At 37.9% G+C, this 20,836-nt stretch overlaps 1 protein-coding gene across 4 annotated transcripts in view; it reads right to left on the bottom strand.

Annotated features, from left to right (window-relative positions):
• PLD1 (phospholipase D1) overlaps positions 1-20,836 on the bottom strand; it is a 208,444-nt gene that overhangs the window by 68,650 nt on the left and 118,958 nt on the right. For 3 of the 4 annotated variants that reach the window (XR_009054227.1, XM_057738033.1, XM_057738032.1), the window contains exons 13-16: positions 15,541-15,651; positions 8,952-9,152; positions 7,726-7,939; positions 7,018-7,131 (exon numbers count right to left, since the gene is read on the bottom strand). Coding sequence is in view for 3 of the 4 variants with exons in the window: in XM_057738033.1 (XP_057594016.1) it covers positions 7,018-7,131; positions 7,726-7,939; positions 8,952-9,152; positions 15,541-15,651 (640 nt within the window). In the remaining variant the exon portion in view is untranslated. The remainder of the gene's footprint in view (positions 1-7,017; positions 7,132-7,725; positions 7,940-8,951; positions 9,153-15,540; positions 15,652-20,836) is intronic. The other variant, XM_057738034.1, reaches the window with a different exon arrangement.

The following is a 20,836-nucleotide window of genomic DNA, read 5'->3' on the forward strand; positions in this document are numbered from 1 at the left end:
CGGGAACACTTTACTTAAGTGTAAATACACTGACTTAAATAGTTTGTATGTTTATGGGATATGCTAATCACAAAGACAACTAAGCAGGAAAACTAGCAGAACTACACATCACAAAATGCAGCGCTTAGCACAAAAGAGACACTTAGCAGGTAGACACTGGATGCAAAATGTTTGTTGAATGAATAAATGATACCACGTGTAGGAGCCAGAGCAAGTACCGGACTGGTCCTCCTACCACCATGCTTCCCCAGAGCTGGCCTTCTAAAAATACAGACTCCTCACTGAAAAGCCTTCTAGGATGACCTACTTCCTACAGGGGGTCAAATCCTAAGGGTTTAATATGCATAGACAGCTCTTCTCAAACTGCGGCCAATCTCTCTTTTTGGTCCTTGTTTTCCCCACACAACCCAGGTTCTGCGCACACCACATTTCTCACTGATTTTGACAGGCCTGGTCTGTCATGCAGCTGCCATTATTCCTTCTGCCTAGAATGTTCTTCCCTCCCTCTTGGTCTTATCTGCTCATCATCCTTCAAGAGCCATACTGGCTGTCACCTGCCCTAGAGACACCTCCCAGATCCCAGCAAGGAGAGGCAGTCCCTAGCACTGCTGTAGAACCATTACTGGTTTTGCACACCCCAGGGCCTCTGACTCTGTGACCCAATTGTGTAAGGAGGCTCCCTCCCTGCCCCCTACTCACTCATCGATCAACTCAGGGGTGGGGAGTGTGTCCCCTCAGTGCCTGGTGTAGCTCCTGGCATTCAGTAGTCAGTCAATAAGTATTTGCAGAGCAAAAGTTTTTAAACAGTCACCACACATACTGCTAGTATTCTATCTCAAACTGAATAATTAACCTCCAAAGGGTATTGACATTTTCTGTAAAAGGAAAATGTCTTCAAGTGCTAACAATGAACCAAAACTTAATAATGTTAAAAATAGAATCCTATTGTTTTCTCCCAGTGATGTATTTTCCTGCTCTCTAGGACTGAAAGGCCAAAGTACCAGTAGGTCTATTTGCTCACCTGTAGGCTCTTTATAATAAGCATGGCACTTTGTTTATTAAACAAAAAAGGAACAGAAAAAAAGGGGACAAAGAACAAGATAAATAATGGGTCAATTCCAAAGTAAATTATATATGTAGAGAGAGATAGACAGATAGATAGATAATCTATATCTATGTATCTCTCAATATATAATTTGTTTACATCAATTGAGAAACTCTAGGTTAAATCTTTACATGTATACACATATACTTGTTTAAAAATTAGCTTCCACCTAATAATCAGTTTTGATAAGAAAACAAAACAAATTCTTAGTCTCAGAAAATGATCTTGGTGCTAATTGAATTCAACCTGCTCATGGTTTGAATTTGGTTTTGGTTTTAGTCATAGGCTAAACTAGTCCAAATAAATCAGGGTCCTCCCCAGAACAAATGAAATATTAAGGCTTAACAGAACCAAATATTTCTAGTTACCGCAATTACTGCTCAGAATTACATGAGCACCTATAAGCAGGAAGGGAGGACTTTTTATATCTGCAGTGCCAACCTGAGAGGTTCTTACTAGTCTGTATCTGGCTCCCAGTTGATTTCATCATTGCAGCTGCCTTGTCTTTTGGCACCGGTTTTTCATGCCAGTTTACGGCAAGCCTCATCCGTCAGTAGCCCAGACTCTGGCTGTCGAAGTTCATGAGGAGGGTATCTTCCTGCCTCTCACCAGGTATCTTCTGACTTAGCCACATCCTCCTTTTTTTCCCTCGTCTCTTGGCTTCCAAGGCTGCACTCCCCTACCATTACTCCAACTCAGCCTTCTTGGTCTTCTTTCCTATCTCCCCTCCCTCACAAGGTTTTCCGCAACTTTCCCCTAAACGTACCCCTGTAGCCCTGGCTTCTCACTGGGGCTCTAGATCTACAGCCACTGCCGGTGCCTCACTTGACTTCGTCTACCTAGTTACCCCACCAGACTGTAAACTCAGGCGTAATACTAGAATCACTACAAAATCAAATCTTCCCTTGAGATTTCCGCTTTCTGCTCATAGTTTCTCAAGCAAAACCTTGGAGTCACCTTTGGCTCCCTTTTCTTCTTAACTATCTTCTCCACCGGTCTCCCCGTCACCACTTCTCAACTGAAATTCTACTGATTCTTTCTTCGGAAAAAAAGATTCTCTCATTCACTTCATTCTTGGGTCCACTGGAAGAAGCTAGTCAGATTTCCCATGTCTCTAGTATAATCTTCATAAAATACCACCTTTATTCCCCTACCCCTCCACCCTCTTCCTCCTCCAAATTCCACCTCCCCAGGGATTCTCCAGAATTTAGGGAATGAGGGTCAATGTCTCAGCCTGACTTTCAAGACCCTCCATATATTGGTACAATTATATCCCACCAGCCCAACTGATACAAATTAACTACCCCTCAACCACAATTCCAAAACCCAAAAGCTCTGAAAATCCAAATGTTTTTTCACAGCTCATTTGTTAACAAAACCTGACCTGAATTTACAAGGGATTATTATCTTTATTTATCCCACTCGTTGCACAAATATAAATGATTTGCTTACAGGGTATTTCCTGGACTTTGCCAGGGATGTAACATAATATAGAGTATAAGTATTGTATCACCTTTCCAAAATCCAGAATCTTCTAACTTCCTCTTTTTTTAATTGAAGTAACACTGGTTTATAACATTATGTAGGTTTCATGTGTATAACATTATATTTCTACTTCTATATACCCTACAGCATGCTCCCCACCAAAAATTTATTCTCCATCCATCATCATACAGTTGATCCCCTTTACCCATTCACCCTCCCTCAACCCCTTCCCCTTTGGTAGCCACTTCTATGTTCTCTGTATCTACATAATTATTTTTGTTTAGTTTATTTTATTTCTGTGTTTGTTTCCTTGTTCATTATATTCCACATATCAGTGAGATCACATAGCACTTGTCTTTCTCCATCTGACTTATTTTACTTAGTATAATACTCTTGGGATCCATTTATGCAGTTGAAAATGGCAAGATTTCACCTTTTTATGGCTAAGTAGTATTCCATTGTATATATGTACTATATCTTCTTTATCCATTCATTCATTGATGGGCACTTAGGTTGTTTCCCTATCTTGGCTATTGTAAATAATGCTGCAATAAACATAAAGGTGTATATATCTTTTTAAATTAGTTTTTAATTTTTTTTTTTTTTTGGTATTTTTTAGGTAAATACCCAGAAATGGGATAGCTGGATCATACAGTAGTTCTAGTCTTAATTTTTTGAGGAATCTCATACTGTTTTCCAAAGTGGCTCTATCAATTTACATTCCCATCAATGGTGCACAAAGATTCCCTTTTCTCTACATGGTCGCCAACATTTTTTATTCTTTGCCTTTTCGATAATAGGCACTCTAACGGTGTGAAGTGATATGTCATTGTGGTTTTGATTTGCATTTCCCTAATAATTACTGATGCTGAATATCTTTTCAAGTGTCTGTTGGCCATCTGTATGTCTTCGAAAAAATGTCTATTTAGCTTTTCTGCCCATTTTTAATTGGGTTATTTTTGTTGTTGTTGAGCTGTATTAATTCTTTATATATTTTGGATATTAACTGATTATTAGATATATCATTTGCAAATATCTTCTCCCATTCAGTAGGTTGCTTTTTCATTTTGTTGCTGGTTTTCCCCTTTTGTTCTTAGCATTTCTCATATCTCTGTGTTAGGATAAAACATCTACTTGGAGTGTCTGTTTTTCTCCCTTCTCTGTCTCTACCCACAGAATTTCTGCCTATATTCAAGGTCAGTTCCAAAACAGGTCCCCAATGAATTATATTTTTTTTAAAAAATCTTTTGGTTCTTGACACTTTTTGGATTTTGGAATTTTTGGATCAGGTTTACAATTGTGGAGAAGGCTTCACAGACAACTCTTCCCAGCAGGATATTTCCCCCGGATGAATTCCTAAGGCACTAGGTTAGTAAGACATTTAATACCAACACTTACCTACTAGATAATAAGCTCTTTGAGAGCAAAAATAAGTGTTATACCTTCTGTATCACTGCATCCCTGAGAACAGAGTTTAGAAACAACCTAGTATTCATTATCCCTTACTAGAGATCTGAGTTTAAAACACTTGTCTCAACTAGATGGCAAAAATTATTTCTCATCAGCCAACTATTCAACCTTGCTTAAAAGGAAAATATCAGCAAATAAATACTGAATATAAGAAGAATAAAATTCAACCCTTTTAAGATAACAGTATCAAGAAAAGCAATATCAATTTGAAATTCTCCCTCTTGCAACATAATTTTGAGAGAAAAAAATCTTGAAGATGGCGGGCTGATTTTGAACTAAAATATATACTATAGAAATCTACCATAGTTACTAATCACATTTGATGTGAGCTGATTTTAGTGCATTATTTGCTACTTAAAACCCCACAGTGATCTTGTGATTTCTGTACATCACCAGTAAGGTTCACTAGGAGCCCAGTTCAGCATGGCCTTTTGCACTCAAGTGAAACATTGCAGAGAAGCTAATCTAGTTCATATTTTCAGGAGAGGAAGTTATTAACTTAAGCAAACATTCAGTTTCAAACTTATAACAAAGAATCACTCTATGCTTAATTTGGGTTTCAAGTCCTATAAGACAATATAAGTTTAAGTCATTACATGATTTAAATGTAGAGTTGTGCCCTTTAAACCTCCTTTATTATTAATAGTAGAACCTTACTCTTTTCTTCCATCACAAATTCACATGGCAGTCCAATATATAAAACAATATAAGTGGGATTTTCCTGGTTGAAGCAGGTACCCATAGCGGTAGGAGGGTCCGGGGCCCTCAGTATTATCCCTAGAGCCCCCCCAAGAAATAACAGGATCTGAGGAATAGACTTTGCAAAGCACTGCACCAGAAGGACTCAACTATCCTTTAGCTTTCCTTTTTAAGTAAATTAACTTTTTTCATACTAAAAAATTAAATTTGTAACTCTACATAGTTAATGGAAAGAGTCCTCTCTGCCCCTCCCATCTCCCATACCCAGTGCATCAGCGAATGTTGTCAGGTCTCCCCAGGATGTATTCAGTACCTGCCTGGTCACTACTGCCACCCCCGTCTGCTCTGAAGAATAAGCTTGTAAAAATGCAAGTCAGACCTTGTCTGGCCTCTGCTCAAGTTCCTTTTTCACTCAAGGTATAAACCAAAATTCTATAATCTACCCAACCGTCTCCGACTTTGCTCCTATCATTCTCCCCTCGCGCACCCAGCTTCAGCCACTTCTGGAATACACCAATCCCCTCCTGCCTCACAGTCTACACTTGCTACTCCTCCTGCTGGACTCCCTCCCCCCAGACATTCTCTTATCCTCATTCTTCTCTCCCTTTTGATCTTTCTCAAAAACTCACCTCATTGGAAAAGCATTGTCTGACCTCCTCCCCATATAAAATAGTCACTCCTCCCCTCTGCCCTTCCCCACTTCCCCTGTTCTATAGTTCTCCAAGATAATTCTTACCACCTGACACATTGTGTTTCATGGTCTATTTGTACATATAATTCCTATCCTTATTCTCCAACTAGTTAACTGAATTTTGTCTGTGTTGTTCATTCCATCCCTAGTATCTAAACAGTGACTGACATATTAGAGGAGTAAGGACTTATTTAGTGAGCATATGAGTCATATTCATTTATTTTTGCATCCCCACTCACAGTTTTTAATGACTGTGCAGTTCCATCAAGGGAATGTACTGCTCGTTATGTTCCTGACCATCTTACATTCTCTACTCTTGGATATTAGTTGTTTACTTTCTCTCTCTCTCTCTCAATAAAAAAACCACCCACATTGCTGTCCCCAGTTCACCACCATGGGGATCGCCCCTCTCGGCCTGCCATCGGCCTGAATTACTTAACGTATTCTGCACCCAGCTTGCATCTTCTTTTCCATTTGCCCCCCAATCCTGTTGTCAGCAACACTAACATCCAGTCCCCTTGACTTCATGTTTCAGCAACCTCATTCCTCCATCTCATCTGGAACGCCAGTCCTAATGCAGCAAAGCCACACTCTGAAATTACAAAGCAATACCTGGACCTGTTTGCAACCCTTGACCTTTCCCGTCTTCCCCTGCACGCACCCCTGACCTGGCTCCCTGGACTGCCCTGTGTCCCGTCTCAGGGCTAGGATGCGCTATGGAGCGCAGGACTTACTGTGAGCTACCCCTGAATTCACATAGGATGCTACATAAAGAAAATGTCTCCCCATATATGCTCTTCTCCATATTTTAATGTATATCAGTGTGTTGTGATGTATGACATACAAATTTATATAACAGTTACCTTGGACTTTTAGTTCACTATATATAGTTAATCAGTTTAAAAATTGCAGGGTCTCCAGACTAAAGAATGCTGGAACCACTGCTCAAGGTCCAGCTTAATGTTCAGGGTCATTAGCTCCTGACAGCCACAAGCGACTCACATTCAGCCATGCTAGTTGGGCTCTATCTCAGTCATCTCCTCAACAGCACATAGAACTGTGACCTTGAGAATTTAGCCAAAAGGTCCAGATGTAGTCATCTGCATTTCTGCTAACTCACAAGTATGAATCATGATTTCTGCGAGGCTGATAAACTGGAACTCCACTGGGCACGTCACTTATCATCTCTAACCCTGCATTTCTTCCTCTGTAAAAAGGAGATAACACTATGACCAAGCACTGCAAGTGCTCAGGGCAGTGAGGTGCAGGTCTGCACACAATAGATGCCAGCTTACAGTTTTACTGTGGTTGCTATTTATATGATGACCACTTGTCCCTATATCTGATCCGCTGCCAAATTCCTCTTCATTCCCACCACCGTATTTTAGACCCCGATTAATGTATTCAAGTACCTAGTTCTTATAAAAGCTTATCAGCTTCTCATTCCTAAAAATATATGTGGGGTGAAAAGTGTGAAAACGGAAAGCCAATCCAGAAACACAGTCACTCTGCTCATGCAGCAAAAGCTGAAGCCTACGGAGATTCTGGCACTTCACACATCACTTACCAACGTTAGGTCTAGTGAGCCCCTGCTCAGACTCACTGGAAGAGCGAAAGAGTTTCAAGTGGGGCTTTAAACCATGGATTAAATTCTGACGACTCCTACAGTGATTACAATAACCTGGAGAAAGTTGAGAGTTCTTTTTTTTACAAAGAGATATACATATATACATACATGTGTCAAGTTTTCTAAACTCGGAAGCAGCTTCAATCATTTTAAAAATGAAGCAAGGCTATAAAATCAGTCACAAATCCTGTGCAACAGAGAACTGCAAAGCTTTAAGACAAATCTGAGAAGAATAGTAAATTTATAAGATGCAGAAAAATCTGATGTTTGAGGATAAAAGCTTGATGTACTTCTGAATAGGAAGAGAAATGAAGTCTCTTCTATGACAAGTTTATAAAGTACACCCAGTACTTTTCTTTTTCCTTTATAACTTGGCATTACTTTAGAAATGCTTAGTCATTCTGCGACCATTAGAAGCACGAATTATGGTTATTATGACTAGCCATGTGAATAAAACAATAAATCTGTTCTAAAATGAGTCAAAGAGAGCCATGAAATGGCATGAGACCGAATAGGATGATAGGATGACTTTTCAGCATGGTTCACATCACTGCATTACAGGACAGGTTCTGCAAACAGGTATATAGTGTCTGCCTATGCAGGAACCGAGCGCAGTCGACATAAAGTCCAGGGCGGACGATGACTTACTGGAGGCACTGTCGATGCTGCTGATGCTGTCTGTGTCGTGTAGGTGGTGTCTGTGCAGCTGCCTGTAGAGGCTGAATTTGGAGAACTTTCTGGGCTTTCCTATCCCTTTCAGTTTTGAATCTGTATTATCAACAGTATTCAGGATGGGCAGATTTTTGTTAGATTCGTTTCTATCTTTGAGGCTTAAGGATTCTGTAGACTCTGTTGTTTCAGCCTGAGAAAATGATTTGAAAAAAAAAAAGAAAAGAAACTGCATAAGATTTGCTGCAATGGGGACTTTTAATTCCAGTTTAAAGTTTACACGTGACGGAGGCTGCCTAAGAGACACACAATAACGTGTGAGGTCAGCCACAGGGCAGTGGAGGATTCTCCTGAGCTGTTTAAATACTTCCAAAGGGATACCAGGAAGTCCATTCTGGGCCAAATTCTTGAAATTTCATGCCAATTAACCTTATGGTCTCAAATACAATTACATGAGTTATACTCACCGTTGAGCTACTGAACTTCTTCGTCTGATAAACATTAAGTAAGCGATGCTTTTTCTGTCAGTTATTTTCCCCGTCACCTTTACACTAAATCTCTGTTTTCCCAGAAAAGTCACCAACATATACAGCAGTAAAATAAGATGGATCCCATCAATCTTTTTAATAAGTGTATTGATAGTCTGGCAACCATTTGAGTTGAAATAGTAAGTGTACGAATACAGGCGTATAGATGTTTTGGCAGCTCTTGATTTGAAAGGTACTTTGAGAAGTTATTAACCTCCTGCTTTCAAATAGAATTCCCTAAATGACTCCAGACTGACCTACCCTATTTTTGTATGTCTGTAAGAAGGAAGATTTCAAAAACCTTGGCAGCTACTTGTAATAAGTCTGCTTATTTAACTTAAATTTTGCCACACATTTTTGTCTATGAACTTTTTTCCCAAATAGGAACGAAATCTTTAATTTAAATGGAAAGCAAAGGAACCATGAGATAGCAAAGGCTGTATCCAATCTGTCTTCTCTTCTTACAAGAGAAGAAGCTGAGATGAACAGATGCACAGTTACAGACTCGCTAGGTGGTATTTGAAACCAGGTCAGTCTATGTTGGACTCAATGTTCTTTATCCCTCCAGGGAAATGCCACTTCTCATTCAATCCATCAGTCAACCCATCACGCTATTAATACGCACGTATACAAACTGTGTCCCTTTTATGCAGTTCCGTAAAGGTGAAATTTACTAACTGTGAGGGAACCCCGAGACGGTCCCCCGATGACGCGCTTCACGCTGCCCACATCCGTGAGCCTGTGTTCACTGTCATCCCACCTTCCGTAGGCCAGGTCAATGCCACCCACAAAGGCCACCGACTGGTCGATGACAACGAGCTTCTCGTGATGCGCCCACAGATACACAGTGGACGACACATGATCTGGGTGCCTCATCACCTTGAGAGAAAGAAAACCACACATGTACCATGCTTTCTGAAATGCCTTTCACATTATAATAAAACAGGTCTCTTTACTCCCCTGAATAGAATTCCCTACAATTCAAATACTAAAATATGCTATCTATACATCAAAGAAAATCCCCAAGCCTCTAATTTTATCCTTGGTATTCAGCAGAGGAAGACCCCTGGATACGTCTCAAGACTCCCCTGACCACGTTGGCCCCCCCCCCACATATGGGGGAAGCTGCCATTTGGCTTGAAATTTGGCCACGTAGTTCAATAAAAGTCAGCTCAATGCAATAGCAGATTCCCCTTCCCCCCGCAAAAGGGTTACGTTATACGTGGTATTATTTAAAAAACATTAAAACTTTTTAGCCAACACCTCTCTCTGACAAAATTTTTAATATGTATATTGATAGCAGTCATTGAGTTGAAGTAGTAAGCGTATGGATATAGGGATATAGATGTTGTAGCAGCTCGATTTTAAAAGTACTTTGAGAAGTTATTAACCTCCTGCTTTCAAATAGAATTCTCTCTAAATGATTCCAGATTGACCTATTTTTGTATGTCTTTAAGTAGAAACGTTCCAAAAACTTTGGAGGCAACTTTATTTTTTTTTTCTATAAATTTATTTATTTATTTAACTTATTTATTGGCTGCATTGGGTCTTCGTTGCTGCCCATGGGCTTTCTCTAGTTGCTGCGAGCTGGGGCTACTCTTCATTGTGGTGCACAGGCTCCGCATTGTAATGGCTTCTCTTGTTGTGGAGCACGGGTTCTAGGCGCGTGGGCTTCAATAGTTGCGGCACATGGGCTCAGTAGTTGTGGCTCACGGGCTCTAGAGCACAGGCTCAATAGTTGTGGTGCACGGGCTTAGTTGCTCTGTGGCATGTGGAATCTTCCCAAGGCAGGGCTCGAACCCGTGTCCCCTGCACTGGCAGGCGGATTCTTTACCGCTGCACCACCTAGGAAGTCCGACAACTTTATTTTTTAATAACAGTTTTTAACTGTGGTAAAATACACATAACATAAAATTTACCTTATTAACTTCTTTAAGTGTACAGTTTGGTGGTATTAAACATATTCATATTGTGCAGCCATCGCCACTATCCATCTCTAGAACTTTTCATTTTGCAAAACTAAAACTCTACACCCATTAAACAAAAACTCATTCCCTCCTCCTCACAAACCCTGGCAACTATCATCTACTTTCTGTCTCTATGAATTTGACTACTCTAGATATCTCATGTTTATGGAATCACACAATATCTGTCTTTTTATGACTGGCTTATTTTACCTAGAATAATGTCTTCAAGGTCCATCCATGTTTCAGCATATGTCAGAATTTCCTTCCTTTTTAAGATTGAAAAATATTCCATTGTATGTATATACCAATCCATTATTGAGAGTGTGTGATACTAAAGTGTCCAATTACTATTATAGAACTAATTTATTTCACCCTTCAATTCTGTTGATGTTTGCTTTACATATTTTGATGGTCGGTATTAGGTATGTAAATGTTTATAATTATTATATTTTCTTGTTGCATCAAAACTTTTATTAACATATGTCCTTCTTTGTCTATAGTTAACTTTATTGATTTAAAGTCTATTTTGTCCAATATTAGTATAGCCATTCTTGCTCTCTTTCAGTTATTATTTACATGGAATATCTTTTTTTTTTAATTAAGTGAAATATATATTTGTTATATACTTTAAGCCTGCTAAAGATTAATTCATTGTCTTGATGTACCTCAATGACTGAACAATATTTAGTGGTAGGCTTCAGGTTTTTGGTAAAATATCAAAGGCTTTTTTTTTCAAATTGCTTATCATGTTTATTCACTTCACTAGTATTTTTTTTTTTTTTTTTTTATTTTATTTTATTTTTTTTTGGGGGGTACACCAGGTTCAATCAACTGTTTTTATACACATATCCCCATATTCCCTCCCTTCCTTGACGCCCCCCCCTCGATTCCCCCCCACCCTCCCTGCCCCAGTCCTCTAAGGCATCTTCCATCCTCGAGTTGGACTCCCTTTGTTATACAACAACTTCCCACTGACTATTTTACAGTTGGTAGTATATATATGTCTGTACTACTCTCCCGCTTCTTCTCAGTTTCCCCTTCACCCCCCGCCCCCTCCCATACCTCGAGTTCTCCAGTCCATTCCCTGTATCTGCTTCCCTGTTCTTGTCACTGAGTTCATCAGTACCATTTTTAGATTCCGTATATGTGAGTTAGCATACAATATTTGTCTTTCTCTTTCTGACTTACTTCACTCTGTATGACAGATTGTAGTTCTATCCACCTCATTACATATAGCTCCATCTCATCCCTTTTTATAGCTGAGTAATATTCCATTGTATATATATGCCACATCTTCTGTATCCATTCATTTGTTGATGGGCATTTAGGTTGCTTCCATGTCCTGGCTATTGTAAATAGTGCTGCAATAAACATTATGGTACAAGTTTCTTTTGGGATTATGGTTTTCTTTGGGTATATGCCCAGGAGTGGGATGACTGGATCATATGGTAGTTCTATTTGTAGTTTTTTAAGGAACCTCCAAACTGTTTTCCATAGTGGCTGTACCAACTTACAGTCCCACCAACAGTGCAGGAGAGTTCCCTTTTCTCCACACCCTCTCCAACATTTGTTGTTTCCAGACTTAGTGATGATGGCCATTCTGATTGGTGTGAGGTGATACCTCATTGTGGCTTTGACTTGCATTTCTCTGATGATGAGTGATGTTGAGCATCTTTTCATGTGTTTGTTGGCCATCTGTATGTCTTCTTTGGAGAAATGTCTATTTAGGTCTTCTGCCCATTTGTGGATTGGGTTATTTGCTTTTTTGGTATGAAGCTGCATGAGCTGCTTGTATATTTTGGAGGTTAATCCTTTGTCCGTTGTTTCATAGGCAATTATTTTTTCCCATTCTGAGGGTTGCCTTTTAGTCTTGTTTATGGTTTCTTTCACTGTGCAAAAGCTTTTAAGTTTCATGAGGTCCCATTCGTTTATTCTTGATTTTATTTCCATGATTCTAGGAGGTGGGTCAAAAAGGATGTTGCTTTGATGTATGTCAAAGAGTGTTCTGCCTATGTTTTCCTCTAGGAGTTTGATAGTGTCTGGCCTTATATGTAGGTCTTTAATCCATTTGGAGTTTATTTTTGTGTATGGTGTTAGGAAGTGTTCTAATTTCATTCTTTTACATGTTGCTGTCCAATTTTCCCAGCACCACTTATTGAAGAGGCTGTCTTTTTTCCATTGTATACTCGTGCCTCCTTTGTCAAAGATAAGGTGCCCATATGTGTTTGGGCTTACTTCTGAGTTCTCTATTCTGTTCCATTGATCTTCCTTTCTATTTTTGTGCCAGTACCATACTGTCTTGATCACTATGGCCTTGTAGTATAGTTTGAAGTCAGGAAGCCTGATTCCACCAACTCCATTTTTCCTTCTCAAGATTGCTTTGGCTATTCGGGGTCTTTTGCATTTCCATACAAATCGTAAGATTTCTTGCTCTAGTTCTGTGAAAAATGCCATTGGTAATCTGATCGGGATTGCATTAAATCTGTAAATTGCTTTGGGTAGTACAGTCATTTTCACGATGTTGATTCTTCCAATCCAGGAACATGGTATATCCCTCCATCTGTTTATGTCATCTTTGATTTCTTTCATCAATGTCTTAAAGTTTTCTGCATACAGATCTTTTGCCTCCTTAGGCAGGTTTATTCCTAGGTATTTTATTCTTTTTGTTGCAATGGTGAATGGGAGAGTTTCCTTAATTTCTCTTTCTGCTCTTCCGTTGTTAGTGTATAGGAATGCAAGAGATTTCTGTGCATTAATTTTGTATCCTGCTACCTTACTAAACTCATCAATGAGTGCTAGCAGTTTTCTGGTAGAGTCTTTAGGGTTTTCTATATATAGTATCATGTCATCTGCAAAGAGTGATAATTTTACTTCTTCTTTTCCAATTTGGATTCCTTTAATTTCTTTTTCTTCTCTGATTGCTGTGGCTAACACTTCCAAAACTATGTTGAATAACAGTGGTGAGAGTGGACACCCTTGTCTTGTTCCTGTTCTTAGAGGGAATTCTTCCAGTTTTTCTCCATTGAGAACAATGTTGGCTTTTGGTTTGTCATATATGGCTTTTATGATGTTGAAGTAATTTCCTTCTATGCCCATTTTCTGGAGAGCTTTTATCATAAATGGATGTTGAACTTTGTCAAAAGCTTTTTCTGCATCTATTGAAATGATCATATGGTTTTTATCCTTCAATTTGTTGATATGATGTATCACGTTGATTGATTTGCGTATATTGAAGAATCCTTGCATCCCAGGGATAAACCCCACTTGATCATGGTGTATGATTTTTTTAATGTGCTGTTGCAGTCTGTTAGCTAGTATTTTGTTGAGGATTTTTGCATCTATATTCATCAGTGATATTGGTCTGTAGTTTTCTTTTTTTGTGACATCTTTGCCTGGTTTTGGTATCAGGGTGATGGTAGCCTCATAGAATGAGTTTGGGAGTGCTCCGCCTTCTGCAATATTTTGGAAGAGTTTGAGAAGGATAGGTGTTAACTCTTCTCGAAATGTTTGATAGAATTCGCCTGTGAATCCATCTGGTCCTGGGCTTTTGTGTGTTGGGAGATTTTTAATCACTGCCTCAATTTCTGTACTTGTGATTGGTCTGTTCATGGTTTCTATTTCTTCCTGGTTCAGTCTTGGAAGATTGTATTTTTCTAAGAATGTATCCATTTCTTCCAGGTTATCCAATTGATTGGCATATAGTTGCTTGTAGTAGTCTCTCATGATGTTTTGTATTTCTGAGGTGTCCGTTGTGACTTCTCCTTTTTCATTTCTAATTCTGTTGATTTGCATCTTCTCCCTTTTTTTCTTGATGAGTCTGGCTAATGGTTTATCAATTTTGTTAATCTTCTCAAAGAACCAGCTTTTAGTTTTATTTATTTTTCTTATGGTTTCTTTCCTTTCTTTTTCATTTATTTCTGCTCTGATCTTTACGATTTCTTTCCTTCTGCTCACTTTGGGGTTTCTTTGTTCTTCTTTCTCTAGTTGTTTGAGGTGTAAGGTTAGGTTGTTTATTCGATCATTTTCTTGTTTCTTAAGGTAGGACTGTATTGCTATAAACTTCCCTCTTAGAACTGCTTTTGCTGCATCCCATAGGTTTTGGGTTGTTGTGTTTTCGTTGTCATTTGTTTCTAGATATTTTTTGATTTCCTCTTTGATTTCTGTAGTGATTCCTTGGTTGTTTAATAGTGAATTGTTTAGCCTCCATGTGTTTGTATTTTTTGCAGTTTTTTTCCTGTAATTGATATCTAGTCTCATGGCGTTGTGGTCTGAGAAGATGCTTGATATGATTTCAATTTTCTTGAATTTGCTGAGGTTTGATTTGTGACCCAAGATGTGATCTATCCTGGAAAATGTTCCGTGTGCACTTGAGAAGAAAGTGTAGTCTGTCGTTTTTGGATGGAATGTCCTATAAATATCAATGAAGTCGAGATGGTCTAATGTGTCCTTTAAAGCTTGTGTGTCTTTATTTATTTTCTGTTTGGATGATCTGTCCATTGATGTAAGTGGGGTGTTCAAGTCTCCCACTATTCTTCACTAGTATTTTATACAAAGTGCTTTTAGGGAAAGCACTTTAAATCCTAAAGGAGCTCTCTTTGTTGCTGTCAGTGTTCAAGGGATATCCCAGGGAGATCACATCTAAGAGATTCCAGGAAAATCTTAATGAGGAATACAGAAACTTGACAGGGCTCTTCAACATTAAAACAACTGTAGGAAGAATGTTCTTGGCTAAATTATGAGGGTAAGAGAAGCAGAAATGAGAACTCTGCAGACTCTATCAATACCAGAAGTATAAGAAAGTATAATAAGTTATTTTATTTCTGAGAAATTCACAATACTATCTATCCAAAATATACATTAGGGGACTTCCCTGGTTAAGAATCCACCTGCCAATGCAGGGGACACGGTTCAGTCCCCGGTCTGGGAGGATCCCACAGTAAGCCCCTGCGCCACAACTACTGAGCCTGCACTCTAAAGCCCACGAGTCACAACTACTGAGCCCATGCACCACAACTACTGAAGTCCATGTGCCTAGAGCCTGTGCTCTGCAACAAGAGAAGCCACCTTAATGAGAAGCCCACGCACCACAACAAAAAGTAGCCCTTGCTCGCTGCAACTAAAGAAAGCCTGCACGCAGCAACAAAGACCCAACACAGCCAAAAAAAAATAAAAAATAAATAAATAAAACACAAAATATACATTAGGGAATTCTAAAGATTACCGCTGTTCAAAGTAAAATATGTCTGAAAAACTACAGAATAATAAAGAAGAAACACTGCTCAGTAAGATGACCTGAATACCTTTATGTTGGGGTGCAGATGCACCAAAGTCCTCTTGCTGTATTCACTATTGATTCCAAGGGCAAGTTCCACCTCTTTGTAGAGCATAATGAAGATCCTCACCCCCTGTTGCTGTCACAAGAGAAAACAAGGGGAGGAATAAGAATTTCTGGAGGTCAGTTATGATTTTCTTTTTCTTCTTCCTTTCTGGGCATTGTACTTTCTAAAAATTTCTTCTATAAACAAGTGTAATAAAATAATTAATGAGAAATGCAATACAAGGAGGTGAAACATAAGTGTAGATTAGGACACATATATCAACAATAAAACCTTATCTCCCTTCCATTCTATGACTTGTCATACGGAGACAATCAATATTTGACTAACTACAGCCAGAAAGTTGAAACTGCAACTTCAAATACTAAAAGTATCTGATAGTCTTACACCTTTGAACATCTCTGAACACTTGACATTGAGGGGAAGTTTTGACCTGATTCATGTTACAAGATTAGGATTTTCTGCTTGTTTTTATTACACTACAATGAGTTGAAATAACAGTGTTTTTAAAACTCGGATGCAATAAATTATGCTTAACATGCATTAAATGTTCCTGGGGGTATTTTCATAGAATTTTTCTTTATTAAAAATTATTTCAGTGTAAAAAATGTTTCTCAATCTTCAGAGGTGAATATGTTGGTTTCTACTCTTAATCCATAATTAAATCATTAACGTCTATTCACCACTGAAATGACTTCTTCAGAAGTCAGCTTCCCTATCGTTCAAAAATCCTCAAGTTTTAGCAGCAGTACACAAATTAACATTGATCCATCTTTAGACCTTGGACCTAAAAGAAAGTAGACAAGGCCATTGCGAAGGTCTAAGTAAATCAAAAGTGCCTCATTAACTTTAATATGCTATACAAATAATATTTATTATTAATATTAACCATCAAAAAGAATTCCAAGAGCTGATAGTATAGAATAGGACTAGTATTTTCTCTCCTGGTGCTGGGTGGTGAAAAGGTTTTAGCTTATAGTAAATTGCCCCCACACCTGAATGTCCTCCCCTCTCCCTGTCCTCTTATACAATTCCCCCAACAACATACAGTTCCTCCAGGAAACTCTGTCTTATTTACCTCCACTTCTTATATCACTTTTTTAGTTTTTAAGTTTGCATCTTCAGTGTTGGTGGGCAGTTTGCAACATTTTAACTTGCATTTATTATACCCTGCAGTCCTGAAAGCATTCTGAAACATATTACATATGTATTGGATACCACAGTTACAACTAGGCATTTAATATCCTACAGATTTAAGGCAAGAAGTTTTCCATAATCCTTTCTAGAGTATTCGAGATGCAGGCATATCTAATAAACTAGAATGATGAAGGATAGTTTAGTTAGTTTAAATGTAATCCAGGGTAATTAGGCATTGTTCATAACGGACATTCGAGTCACAAGAAGTGTGACAAGTAAGAAGCCTTACCGGGTTGAACACACCTAATTTATAAGAACTGGATATTTTTGAAATCCTATAAAAATGTGAAATAACATAGGCGTTAATATTTTTAGGCTGCAAGATGTAAAATCTTGGAGTAAACCGAACATATATACAGTTCCTCAATGTTGCTCTGCCAATAAAAAGTATATTTTGGCCCCTAAATCCTTATAATAACATATCACTTCAAAATACTAACTCTATCTTACTTGCTGTTAGTAATATCTGAAAAGTGAATACATTTTTGAAGGGATGCACTAGATTTACATTCTGGGCTGCATTAAAGAAATCTGAGTACTAAGAGAAGACCCATTCTTGCTCTGAAAAAAAAAACAGGATTAAAAATACATATATCATTTTATTTCTCTGGTTAATAGCTGACTTTGGGACCTTGCTTATTATTTATTATATTATGCAACTATTGTTGTAATCAAGCACATAAATACGGACTTGAATAAAGAAATAAGGAAGTGAAAGTGTAGGCAGGAAGTGAATAGATTAATTTCTAAAAATCTGGCCAGTGAGTGCTTTAAATGAAAACTAGAACATTATTTTTCTCCTCTACTATTCAGATGTACTTTGCTATGTGAATATTTTAGGATTCAGCACTGAATAACAGTTAAAAAAAATAGCTTCCCATTGAAGGATACAATAGAAAGTTTAAAACCCCCAATTTCAACCTAAATTATAGAACATTACACCTGACATCTTTCATCACGGTTCATTTGTTTTAAATGAATGAAATTCTGCTTCTTAGGCTTGTGAGATTATTACCCATGAAGGACAGTATCTGCAAATTAGGAACTGGCCTGAATCTTACGATTTTCCATTTATCTGCATAACTAATGGATTTTTTAAATAATAGAGATGTTAACACGCATGGATTATAGTATTATCCTCCATTTATTAATACCTGACATTTTCTTCTATACTATGTCTTTTCTCATTGAAATAAATTAATTCTATAGGAAATAGGATAGAGACTTTTAAGTCATTTTAGCTTAAACAGAAATGACTAATAAAGAAGTAATGAAATATAAAAAGTTCATTTTTATGTAGTCTGGTTTACAATTATTTACTTACATCCATGTTCACAATAAACAGTTAATTAGGGACAAGATTTCTGTGATAATAAAGCAATAAATTCCTCTTCTTTTCATCAAGGCATTACAACACTGTCATAAACTCTAAACCATAAAAGGCAAAGCAAAATACGTCCCTTGGGAATGAAGGCATTTGTTGGGTCATAATAGTGCAGACATATAAAATATGGGAAATATTAGTGCAAAATGAAAGCCAAATTAGAAAAAAAAGGACTGATGTTAACTCTGTAATTTCAAAAATACACTTTTGAAGCATCCAATGTTTTACCAATGCCTTTTAGTGACCCTAGGGGAAATTACTTTTTGCTCAGAAGAAAAGTATTAATAGAGGAAGTAGGAAAACAGATGGCCTGGACTTGACTGTGTTTCTTACGTTTCTATGTCATGTTTCTTATCTCTGCTGAAGTCAACTAACCCAAGGGTTCCACAGAATAAACTTTGTGACATCTGAGTTTAAAAAGATAAAAGTTCTATCCTCTTTTCTAATTAGTTTTTAAACAAGTAGAGCAGATATAATACTATAAACAGTAGGAATTTTTAGGTGCTTTACAACTACAAATGCTTGTGAAGAAAATGAAAAATAAATTTTTTTTAGTTGAAGTTAAGAGACTTTGTTTCCGAGCCAGCTTTTTCTCTGATTCTTCAAAGCACTGTGGTCAAAATCCTCTCTACACGTGGTCAAGTTTGTCCACTGCTTAAAGATAGCTTAGCTAACACATCCCCAGGATAATCACTAATTTTATCATTTATCAAGTACTTCCCTGGGGATCGGGGGGCGGGGGGGGTGGGAACAGTTTGCAATATTTTAGAAAAATGAAAAATAAAAGATAAAAAAAATCATACCCTCACCATTTATTGATTATTTAAAAAAAAATCATACCCTCACTATTTATTTATTTATTTACTTATTTATTTATTTATTTTTAAGCTCTTTATTGGAATATAATTGCTTTACACTCTCGTACCAGTTTTTGAGGTACACCAAAGTGAATCAGCTGTATTTATACATATATCCCCATATCCTCTCCTTTCCGCGACTCTCTCCCACCCTCCCTGTCCTGGCCCTCCAAGGCATCACCCATCATCGAATTGATCTCCCTTTGTTATACAGCAACTTCCCGCTACCTATCTCTTTTACAGTTGGTAGTGTATATATGTCATGCTACTCTCTCACTTCGTCCCAGCTTCCCCTTCGCCTCCCGCCCCCAACCCCATGTCCTCAAGTCCATTCTCTGCTTCCGCATCTTTACTCTTGACCTATCACTGAGTTCATCAGTACCATTTTTTTAGATTCCATATATATGAGTTAGCATATGCTATTTGTTTTTCTCTTTCTGGCTTACTTCACTCTGTATGACAGTCTCTAGGTCTATCCACCTCATTATATATAGCTCAATTTCATTCCTTTTTATGGCTGAGTAATATTCTATTGTATATATGTGCCACATCATCTTTATCCATTCATCTGTTGATGGGCATTTAGGTTGCTTCCGTGTCCTGGCTATTGTAAATAGTGCTGCAGTGAACATTATGGTACATGTTTCTTTTTGGATTATGGTTTTCTCTGGGTATATGCCCAGTAGTGGGGTTACTGGATCATATGGCAGTTCCATTTTTAGTTTTTTAAGGAACCTCCAAACTGTTTTCCATAGTGGCTGTACCAACTTACATTTCCACCAACAGTGCAGGAGAGTTCCCTTTTCTCCACACCCTCTCCAACATTTATTGTTTCCAGATTTTTTGATGATGGCCATTTTGATCAGTGACCCTCACCATTTAAATGCAAGCAGCACTAGGATATAAAAGCACAAGTGCACATATGCCTTTTTCTTCAAAACAATTTTGTTTAAAGCACCGTCCTTAAGGTTGAAGATCCCTTCCCTCCTTCCCCACCATGCCCTCTAGCCCACAACTTTGATGAGATTCTCTTTGATTTTTCTGTGCATGATGTGATTTTTCATCTCATTTGACAAACCTGCATATTTTTCCCTCCTGTCGGTCACTGACTGCAACTCTAGAATGTGCCTGTGGTCCAGGACAGAAAGAAATTAACCTGATGACAAAACCCCCCTTGAGAACCTAGGTTCTAGAAGTCTCCAGGTTGCTGCACTTGAAGAATCTTTTGGTGCAAGTCTCATCAGAAATAACACATATTTCTAAGGTTAAAATATACAAACTGGATACAGGGATACAGTTACCATAACTATCATGCAACTTATTTCACCTCTTAGTGCAATAAACGCAGAACTGTGAAAACCCTGGGATGCTGCTTTGAGTTGTAAACTGTCTGCCACTCAACATTGGCTTACACTATTCTAAATGATAACATTGCATATCAGAAGGCCAAAGAAATAGGAAAATATCAACGTGGTTATTATCAGAGAAACAAAATATTGTATTTTCCCCCTAAGAAGCAGCCATTAAAAGAGATGTTTGCCTATATGTTGGCTTTAAGGTAGAGACACAAAATTTATCCTCCAAGATCTGCACAGTCAGACAGAAGAAAGAAATAATTCATTTCAATCAATCTTGTGGACCTCTGGGATCCATTAATGCAAAAATAAATGTTATTTTCAACCCAGTACTTTGTGAGGCTAGTGGCTTTCAGAAACTAAATTATTTATGTGAAGCAGTGTTTATGTGCATATGAAATGTCAATTTGGCATGATCTGAGTGTTAAAAATTTAATAATATGGTGTAGCTGGATTAAGGAAGAGCA

Source organism: Hippopotamus amphibius, chromosome 6 (assembly GCF_030028045.1).
Source record: "Hippopotamus amphibius kiboko isolate mHipAmp2 chromosome 6, mHipAmp2.hap2, whole genome shotgun sequence".
Taxonomy (NCBI): domain Eukaryota; kingdom Metazoa; phylum Chordata; class Mammalia; order Artiodactyla; family Hippopotamidae; genus Hippopotamus; species Hippopotamus amphibius.